Source organism: Taudactylus pleione, unplaced genomic scaffold (genome assembly GCF_031769625.1).
Source record: "Taudactylus pleione unplaced genomic scaffold, aTauple2 ptg001928l, whole genome shotgun sequence".
In the NCBI taxonomy this organism is placed as follows: Eukaryota; Metazoa; Chordata; class Amphibia; order Anura; family Myobatrachidae; genus Taudactylus; species Taudactylus pleione.
In genome coordinates this window covers 1,175,584-1,186,778 of record NW_028286325.1, presented here as the reverse complement: position 1 = coordinate 1,186,778, position 11,195 = coordinate 1,175,584, and the positions used below count along the sequence as shown (strand labels likewise).

General features: G+C 47.3%; 1 protein-coding gene across 1 annotated transcript in view; it reads right to left on the bottom strand.

Annotated features, from left to right (window-relative positions):
- Nucleotides 1-9,246: 9,246 nt before the first annotated feature.
- The window catches only part of CNBD2 (cyclic nucleotide binding domain containing 2), a 389,673-nt gene continuing 387,724 nt past the window's right edge, over nt 9,247-11,195 (bottom strand). Inside the window, exon 13 of the mRNA XM_088465256.1 lies at nt 9,247-9,596. Within this exon, the coding sequence (XP_088321382.1) occupies nt 9,296-9,596 (301 nt within the window). The 3' untranslated portion in view covers nt 9,247-9,295. The remainder of the gene's footprint in view (nt 9,597-11,195) is intronic.

Genomic DNA, 11,195 nt, shown 5'->3' with positions numbered 1-11,195 from the left:
TCCTTGGGAACCCAGGGGTATAAATCCCAGCTGCTGACTCTACCTAATTGCCAGTACAACGTCTATCCTCAGTCCTTGCTGAGTAAGATATACTGTGCTCCTATTGCTTTCCTGTTTGTGCAGTTTTGTTCCAGATTGCTGCACGGATCTCTGCGAGTGTTCTACACCTGTGTCAGCTATCCCACTGGCTACACAGGTAATCTTTGCCAGTTCCAGTTACCCCAACCAGTATCCTGCCTGCTGCCCATGAGCCTGCTGGTTCCGCTCCATCTGTTCTGTTCCTAGTACTAGTTTCCACTACCGATTCCGGTGTTGGTCTGCTTCCGGTCCTGCTATCGTCTGAGTACTCCCGGATCCTGGACTACAGCGACAACCCAGTTTCAGCCTGGTTAATCCGTTGCTAAGATCAACCACTCCAGCATCTCCAGTTGCAGTCTCAAGTGATCAGAGAGTCATTATATAATAATATCTTCAGTAATAATCCAGTACCAGCCTGGTTAAACTGCTGTTCCACTCTTCCCTACAACGCATATCAACCTGTCTCCAACACCGAAGTCCCTGGTGGTCTAGTAAGTACGAACCGGCATCTCTCCACCGAGACCCGGGTTCGATTCCCGGTCAGGGAGGTATTCTCTATTTCATGTCAGGAGGTCTCCTTAGACCTGCCAGCTTCCTATAAACACCTCAAGACACCCATACAGACTTTCTTCAGACACAGAGTTCACAAACTAATACAAGTCTGACACCTCCTTATGTGTATTCTCCCCATTGCTAAGTCCTCTCCTCATTATGTGTATTCTCCCCATTGCTAAGGCCTCTCCTCATTATGTGTATTCTCCCCATTGCTAAGGCCTCTCCTCATTATGTGTATTCACCCCATTGCTAAGGCCTCTCCTCATTATGTGTATTCTCCCCTTTGCTAAGGCCTCTCCTCATTATGTGTATTCTCCCCATTGCTAAGGCCTCTCCTCATTATGTGTATTCTCCCCATTGCTAAGGCCTCTCCTCATTATGTGTATTCTCCCCTTTGCTAAGGCCTCTCCTCATTATGTGTATTCTCCCCATTGCTAAGGCCTCTCCTCATTATGTGTATTCTCCCCATTGCTAAGGCCTCTCCTCATTATGGGTCCTATTTATCACAATGCACATCTCAGTAGTGATGTGCTTAATTCACCAGGATTCACAGTGTGATATTTGAATACATTGGAAGGATATATCATATATACATCCTTATAACCCTTTCCCCCCCACAACTGCTAAACTTACACTTGCCTACCCGGTGATCGTTGCTCTGGTAAGGTCCTCTGAGACCCTAGTCTGCTGGTCTCCGGGATCGTGCTCTGAGACCCCAGTCAGCTGGTCTCCGGGATCGTGCTCTGAGACCCCAGTCAGCTGGTCTCCGGGATCGTGCTCTGAGACCCCAGTCAGCTGGTCTCCGGGATCGTGCTCTGAGACCCCAGTCAGCTGGTCTCCGGGATCGTGCTCTGAGACCCCAGTCAGCTGGTCTCCGGGATCGTGCTCTGAGACCCCAGTCAGCTGGTCTCCGGGATCGTGCTCTGAGACCCCAGTCAGCTGGTCTCTGGGATCGTGCTCTGAGACCCCAGTCAGCTGGTCTCCGGGATCGTGCTCTGAGACCCCAGTCAGCTGGTCTCCGGGATCGTGCTCTGAGACCCCAGTCAGCTGGTCTCTGGGATCGTGCTCTGAGACCCCAGTCAGCTGGTCTCCGGGATCGTGCTCTGAGACCCCAGTCAGCTGGTCTCTGGGATCGTGCTCTGAGACCCCGGTCATCTGCTCTTACAGAATAGCGCAGCTAACCGGTGATAGATTCATGAGCTCGTCTGGCTAGACAGAATCTGGATATATGGGTTTGAGAGACAGAGGAATGGAGGGAAGACCTCCTATGATTGACTGAAAATGATCATGGGCCTATTTTGAGATGGTGTGACCAGTGCCATTTGGATTTAACTAGTGCCGTGTGTGTGGATGTGGCCAGTGATGTGCGGGTGTGTCCAGTGCTGTGTTTGTGTGGCCAGTGCAATGTAGGTGTGGCCAGTGCTGTGTGGGTGTGGCCAGGGCCATGTGAGCGTACACAACCCCCTTCACTAACAGCCCCAATGTCTCCATAAATACATAAAATTAGAAATACTGCTTTATTTTGTGAAGGAAAATAGAATTACAATTTTAATACTTATGATTTATGGGTGACCATAGCGCCAGATGGGCAGCTGGTCATCATCATGTTGTCATGTTGGGCAGTCTGGAGCTGTAGTCCCATCCGTCCCTTTATTAATCTTGCCCTGTATTTGTGTATCCAGTGTATGTATTTTACGTGTGAGTATTTTAGGGCCATTCGTCTTTTTAGAACTTAAGCCACAAACACACTAGACGATTGTTATGGACTATAACGATATTGTTCCACGATATATGTCACGACCCTGTCTAGTTGTCACCTTTTGCCTTGAGACTTACCCCTGTCAGCTGTCCCATGGATCTGTGTTTGTAGTTCTCCTGGGGGATCTGCTCTGACTTCTCTATGCATTCCTGTCACAGTGATTATTGCACCTGGTCTCTCCTCTGTCTGTGAGCACTGCTAGCCCTGATTGGAGTCGCAGGTGTGGTTCTGATTCTCAGAGCTGCAGAGATGAATACTCCCTCTGTATGTTGTACCTTCCACCACTCAGAATGCTACTACCAGACCACCTGTCCGTATCCACCAATTGTAGCCAGACCCAGGGTATATATATCCTCTCCTGATAGCATTCTGGGCCTGAACATCTCGTCTTCCCGTGGTGTATGGTTCATGCTGTTTCTGCATTTCAAGTGTATCCCTGAAACCTGTTACAGCTATACCTGGCAATCCAGTTAACCTGCTGGCAGCAAACCCTGGTGCATCCCGTAAACCTGCTACAGTAATACCTGGCATCCAGTCGTCCTGTTACAGCAATACCTGGCCTGTGCTCTGCTGCTAGTCCTACTCCTGGTTGGTCCCTGGCACTCTGTAAACCTGCATCGTGCCACCCTGCCTTGCTTCCTGCTGTGGATCAACTCCTGCTCCTTTTACCTACCTACTCCCTCCCTGAACCTAAAATTCCCAATTATCCAATCCAGCCTGCACCTGAGTTCCAACCTTGTCACAGCATTTCCGGATCACCCTGTTTAACTCTCGTCTCAGCATTACCTGATTTCCCTTCAGCCATTGTCACGTTATTCCAGTCCAGAGTCAAGTTCCAAGCTCATCAGTTCTATCCACGTAGCCACCCAGCTACCAGCGTCTACCCACGGCTATCCAGCCGCTCCACGTAGCCACCCAGCTACCAGCGTCTACCCACGGCTATCCAGCCGCTCCACGTAGCTACCAGCGTCTACCCACGGCTATCCAGCTGCTCCACGTAGCCACCCAGCTACCAGTGTCTACCCACGGCTAACCGGCCGCTCCACGTAGCTACCCAGATACCAGCGTTTACCCACGGCTATCCAGCCGCTCCACGTAGCTTCCACGCTACCATCCATCTGCAAGCCCATCTACTAGTAACCCGACCAGCTCAGTCAGCCTACCTGCCGATCCCAGTCCGGTCCCTTCAAGTTCCTTCTGGTTACATTCCAACGTCTCAAGTTTCCAGTTCCAGTCACTCATCACCAAAGGCAGTTCTCACTGCTACCCACTTCTTATAATAAAAGAGCTATTCATCTACATCATCTGTGGTTCCAGTCATGCCGGCCTCCGTTGAAACCCGATCACCACCTGAGACAGGTAACTCGCAGACACCAAGTGTGACAGAATGTTCAGGCCCAACGATGGTGGCGGATCAAGCACCTATTAAGGGACTAGATGCTTTCCGTAACCTGGTCACCCGCTTGGATTCACAGGAGGCCGTACAGCATCAAGTGCTACAGCTTTTGAAAATCCTGAATAACCGGCTAGATGTTACCCAAACCTTACCTTCCATCGACTGCTGGAACAGCTTCAGGCTCTACTCAGCAAAATTTTTCAGATCATTCCTGAATTTCTTAGAGCTGCCTCTGTCTCGACTAAAACCTCTGCCTTGGAATCCCTAAGAAACAAGGATTCTTCCAAACCAAGTAATGTCAGACATCGTAGTTACCCACGCCCCAAGCTCTCTGTGGCCGAACGCCTGCGGCGCAAAGATTTACAGCTCTGTGTCTATTGTGGGAGTTCTGACCACTTCATTAAAGACTGTTCCCTTTGCAACTCCAGCAGTGGTTCCAAGTGTCAACGTCTCAGTGCCCGTTCCGGCTCCAGCCCAGATTCTGCCCATTCCTGCTCCAGCCCGGATTCTGCCCGTTCCGGCTCCAGCCCGGATTCTACCCGTTCCGGCTCCAGCCCGGATTCTGCCCGTTCCGGTCCCAGCCCGGATTCTGCCTGTTCCGGTCCCAGCCCGGATTCTGCTTGTCCCAGCAGGGGACTCCAGTCAGCAGCCCCAGGAGGGGTTTCAAGTCTCGTACCCCAGGAGGGGGTTTCAAGTCTCATACCCCAGGAGGGGGTTTCAAGTCTCGTACCCCAGGAGGAGGTTTCTAGTCTCGTACCCCAGAAGGGGGTTTCAAGTCTCGTACCCCAGGAGGGGGTTTCAAGTCTTGCACCCCAGCAAGGGGTTTCAACTCCCATTCCCCAGAAGGGGATCTCAAGTCTGGTACCCCAGGAGGGGATCTCAAGTCTGGTACCCCAGGAAGGGATCTCAAGTCTGGTACCCCAGGAGGGGATCTCAAGTCTCGCGCCCCAGGAGGGGGTCTCAAGTCTCGCGCCCCAGGAGGGGGTCTCAAGTCTCGCGCCCCAGGATGGGGTCTCAAGTCTCGCGCTCCAGGAGGGGGTCTCAAGTCTCATGCCTTAGGAGGGGGTTTCAAGTTCCTGTTATCAGGGAGAAGTGTCTTGTACTACAAAATCTGATTATGGTTCCTGTTCACCGTCTCCTGCATATATTGTTCCAGAAGATGACAATCTCTGTAGTCTGTTCTCAGCTTTGATTGTTGATGCTACTGTCTCTAGCTCCTCTGGACCCCTTCCAGTCCCATCAGTTGGTCCGAATACCGAACATCTGTCAGCTTCTGTTGTTTTGACTCCTCATAAATCGGAGCATCCTCTAGTCTCTACCAGCCCTGCACCTGAATGTGCTCCACAGTCCTTGAACACACAAGATTCGTCGGATACTCCAACATGCATTTATTTTGATGGGGACTTAACTCAATACTATGCTTTATTGAAACAATTCTTCGGTATGATGAATTCTTCTTTGTCATGTGGAGTCAAGTCTACTAATATGGTAGAGTTTATTATCTCATCTTTTCAGGGTAAAGCTTGGGACTGGGTTGCCCCTATTTACAACTCCAATGCTTCAAAATATAAAGACTTTCAGTGAAGCTGTTGTCAAAGAATTTGGTCCTTACCCTGTAAACCAAAATTCTAGCGAAGTTCTCAGTTCCAAAATATTGTCCGAGCAGTCTGTTTGTGCTACCAAGAATTCGTCCTCCACTCCTCTGAAATCCGAACAAGGTCAAGTTTTCAAGGGCCAGTGTGCCGAATTCCAGGCATCCCAAGAGAGCAGCACTTTTGAATCTGTAACCCAGAACATAACTTGTGCACACACCTCCTTGTCCCCTTTCTGCTACTGTTCCTCCCAAAATTCTGATCCTGTCCTTCCCAGCCACATATTTCCACAGGAGTTACCAGAGATTCCTTGTCCGTTGATTGGCACAAAATGTTCTCACAGCAAAAAGAAGAATCGGCGAAGGTCTTGAACTATCTCCCTTGTAGACTTTGCACTCTAAGTACCCCAACAAATTGAGAATTGGGAAGAGCTTTGAAGAAAGTTTTTTTTTGTTTGTGTCCGGAGTCCACCCATAAAAAGGGGGATACTGTCACAACCCTGTCTAGTTGTCACCTTTTGCCTTGAGACTTACCCCTGTCAGCTGTCCCATGGATCTGAGTTTGTAGTTCTCCTGGGGGATCTGCTCTGACTTCTCTATGCATTCCTGTCACAGTGATTATTGCACCTGGTCTCTCCTGTCTGTGAGCACTGCTAGCCCTGATTGGAGTCGCAGGTGTGGTTCTGATTCTCAGAGCTGCAGAGATGAATACTCCCTCTGCATGTTGTGCCTTCCACCACTCAGAATGCTACTACCAGACCACCTGTCCATATCCACCAATTGCTGCCAGACCCAGGGTATATGTTTCCTCCCCTGATAGCATTCTGGGCCTGAACATCTCGTCTTCCCGTGGTGTATGGTTCATGCTGTTTCTGCATTTCAAGTGTATCCCTGAAACCTGTTACAGCTATACCTGGCAATCCAGTTAACTTGCTGGCAGCAACCCCTGGTGCATCCCGTAAACCTGCTACAGTAATACCTGGCATCCAGTCATCCTGTTACAGCAATACCTGGCCTGTGCTCTGCTGCTAGTCCTACTTCTGGTTGGTCCCTGATACTCTGTAAACCTGCATCGTGTCACCCTGCCTTGCTTCCTGCTGTGGATCAACTCCAGCTCCTTTTACCTACCTACTCCCTGCCTGAACCTAAAATTCCCAATTATCCAATCCAGCCTGCACCTGAGTTCCAACCTTGTCACAGCATTTCCGGATCACCCTGTTTAACTCTCGTCTCAGCATTACCTGATTTCCCTTCAGCCATTGTCACGTTATTCCAGTCCAGAGTCAAGTTCCAAGCTCATCAGTTCTATCCACGTAGCCACCCAGCTACCAGCGTCTACCCACGGCTATCCAGCCGCTCCATGTAGCCACCCAGCTACCAGCGTCTACCCACGGCTATCCAGCCACTCCACGTAGCTACCAGCATCTACCCACGGCTATCCAGCCGCTCCACGTAGCCACCCAGCTACCAGCGTCTATCCACGGCTGACCGGCCCCTCCACTAGCTACCCAGATACCAGCGTTTACCCACGGCTATCCAGCCGCTCCACGTAGCTTCCACGCTACCATCCGTCTGCAAGCCCATCTACTAGTAACCCGACCAGCTCAGTCAGCCTACCTGCCGGTCCCTCCAAGTTCCTTCTGGTTACATTCCAACGTCTCAAGTTTCCAGTTCCAGTCACTCATCACCAAAGGCAGTTCTCACTGCTACCCACTTCTTATAATAAAAGAGCTATTCATCTACATCATCTGTGGTTCCAGTCATACCGGCCTCCGTTGAAACCCGATCACCACCTGAGACAAGTAACTCGCAGACACCAATTGTAACAATATATCGTTAATATCGTTCAGTGTGTATGCATTGAATGACTAACGATGCTCGCTCCCGTGGCTTGTTAACGATGTCTTTTGTTGTCCGCTGGCCAATCTGAAGATATCGTCAAGAATTGCCTGTTCAGAGATGTGGCAGGATGTCTTCACTGAAAGATATTTATCAGTGTGTACACCCAATATCTATCATATATATCTATCAGTGTGTACACCCAATATCTATCATATATATCTATCAGTGTGTACACCCAATGTCTATCATAGAGATCTATCAGTGTGTACACCCAATGTCTATCATATATACTGTATCTATCAGTGTGTACACCCAATGTCTATCATATATATCTATCAGTGTGTATACCCAATGTCTATCATATATATCTATCAGTGTGTACACCCAATGTCTATCATAGAGATCTATCAGTGTGTGCACCCAATGTCTATCATATATATCTATCAGTGTGTACACCCAATGTCTATCATATATACTGTATCTATCAGTGTGTACACCCAATGTCTATCATATATACTGTATCTATCAGTGTGTACACCCAATATCTATCATATATATCTATCAGTGTGTACACCCAATGTCTATCATATATACTGTATCTATCAGTGTGTACACCCAATATCTATCATATATATCTATCAGTGTGTACACCCAATGTCTATCATAGAGATCTAGCAGTGTGTACACCCAATGTCTATCATAGAGATCTATCAGTGTGTACACCCAATGTCTATCATATATATCTATCAGTGTGTACACCCAATGTCTATCATATGTATCTATCAGTGTGTACACCCAAAGTCTATCATATATACTGTATCTATCAGTGTGTACACCCAATGTCTATCATATATATCTATCAGTGTGTATACCCAATGTCTATCATATATACTGTATCTATCAGTGTGTACACCCAATGTCTATCATATATACTGTATCTATCAGTGTGTACACCCAATGTCTATCATATATACTGTATCTATCAGTAGGTACACCCAATATCTATCATATATATCTATCAGTGTGTACACCCAATGTCTATCATATATATCTATCAGTGTGTATACCCAATTTCATTTGTCCTGCACTACAGAAAGTTTGAGGGAAATCTTTTACCAATATCGTCCTGTATGTATGAGCCTTATCCCGTGTATTTTCCTCCTAGGTACACAGGGGGTCATTCAGACCCGGTCCTTAGCGCCGATGCGCTCAGACCGGGTCGATGGCCCCCCGCAGAGCATGCGCACGACTGTGCCGGTGCCGTCGTGCGCATGCGTGAGACCCGCTATGACCGACAGCGCCGGTCGTAGCGGGTCTCGATCCAAAGAGGGGGCGAGCTGTCGATGTTGATTGACAGCTCGCCCCGTTGGAAGGTGGGCCGGGGGGCTGGCCGCCCAAACGGGGGCATCCCATGGGAACGCCTACCGTTTGGGGGGGGCCCCAATGACATCACTAGTGATGTCAGTGGAGAGCTTCCGACTCAGACAGAGTCGAAAGCTCTCCAGGGCTTACGACAAGGGAGACCCTACCCTAGGGTCTCGTCGTAAGCCCCGATGGTCGCGATGGTCTTGACCATCGCGACCATCACCTTAGGTGGTCGTAAGGCTGTGGGTGTTAACCCACAGCCTTACCACCGCACAGGAGGACGTCTTGAAAATTCAAGAGGTCCTGCCCTCATTCAGACCGACCGCACGCTCTGTGCGACCGGCTCTGAATGAGGTCCACAGATCTTTATGTAGGACACATGCACTCATGTATGAGCACAATCCCGTCCATAGCTTGACACGTGTTCAGCACACGGTCTGACCTGTCTGTGAGCACAATATGTATTTTCCTTTATTGAGCAGCTCCTGGTTTGTCTGTAACTTATGTGTTTATAATTGAGGATATTAAGGACAGGAGAACCTGTATGATACATTAATATGCACCAGTACAATCACCTTATATCATATACATATTATAATTGCACATATATTCCTTGGATCTTCACAGAATTTAGTATATTTTGTCTTTAATAGCGGCCAAGTTCCACACCCGGACACATGAAGTAATTGCGCTGCATGAAGGTTCTATCTTATAACAATAATCCTCTCAGCTGGGGCCTTGGTACAGTAATTGCATGAATAAGTCGGGCCGTTCCGTTCTGTGCTGACACGTAGACGCCCCTTGGTGTACCGGGGGTGCTGACGTTCTTTCTGGAGCCAGGAAATAGATCTAATACACCGGCCGGACTGCAGCTGGCTAAAGCCTGCATGTGTTTCTTTTTCTTTACATGCCGATTGGTAGTCGGAGGCTTCAGGAGTTGGGTTACCAAGTCCTTCTTGAACATATTCCAGTCATTCTGCTGTAGGAACTGTTTGCAAAGATTGTCGTCGCTGTAGGGAACAGAAACCTTTATTTGGCTGTAGCCTCCAGCTGCTTTATTGCACCAATATAAATGGCTTCATGAAATAGTAACAAGGTTGCTCCAGTCTTTCCCAGTGATTGTGCTATATACCGTCCCTACTGCTGCGACAATGGATGGTTCTGCCATAGGGAGTCTGCTGGAGCTACACTCAAGCCAGTGGCGTCATGAGGTGGGGGTGGCCCGCACCCGGGTGTCACCCTCGGAGGGGGTGACACCAAAATGCCATCTCCTCTGCAGTGACAGGAGCTGGGTGCTGCACTGTGACATGCTCCTGGCACAGAAGAGGAGCCGACAGTGCCAACAGCCCAGTCTCCAGGGGCAGCCCAGGATCTCCGGCCATGCTGGGCTGCCCCCGGAGTGATGTTATCGGAATCCCCGCGAGGCCATGCCCCTTTATTTAGGTCACACACCCTTTTCGTCTGGGCATGCCTCCGGCGGGTATCCACAGAGCGCACTGGGTTTCACTAGACTAGAAGTTACATAATAAGGAATTGTGCCACCGATGTCACCACAATCATCCTGACAAAGGTCACTCAGCTAATACCAGGGCCATAACTATGGGTGTGCGAGTGGTGTGCCCTGGGGGTGGCACTGTCACTGTCCAACAGCACCTACATTTAGTAATAGTACTATACTACAGTAATGACATCACATTTAGTAATAGTACTATACTACAGTAATGACGTCACATTTAGTAATAGTAATATAGTACAGTAATGACATCACATTTAGTAATAGTACTATACTACAGTAATGACGTCACATTTAGTAATAGTACTATACTACAGTAATGACATCACATTTACTAATATAGTACAGCAATGACGTCACATTTAGTAATAGTACTATACTACATAAATTACATCACATTTAGTAATAGTACAGTAATGACAACATATTTAGTAATAGTACTATACTACAGTAATGACATCACATTTAGTAATAGTAATATAGTACAGTAATGACATCACATTTAGTAATAGTACTATACTACAGTAATGACGTCACATTTAGTAATAGTAATATAGTACAGTAATGACATCACATTTAGTAATAGAACTATACTACAGTAATGACATCACATTTACTAATATAGTACAGCAATGACGTCACATTTAGTAATAGTACTATACTACAGAAATTACATCACATTTAGTAATAGTACAGTAATGACAACATATTTAGTAATAGTACTATACTACAGTAATGACATCACATTTAGTAATAGTAATATAGTACAGTAATGACATCACATTTAGTAATAGTACTATACTACAGTAATGACGTCACATTTAGTAATAGTAATATAGTACAGTAATGACATCACATTTAGTAATAGTACTATACTACAGTAATGACGTCACATTTAGTAATAGTACTATACTACAGTAATGACGTCACATTTAGTAATAGTACTATACTACAGTAATGACATCACATTTAGTAATATAGTACAGTAATGACATCACATTTAGTAATAGTACTATACTACAGTAATGACGTTACATTTAGTAATAGTACTATAATACTACAGTAATGACGTCACATTTAGTAATAGTACTTTACT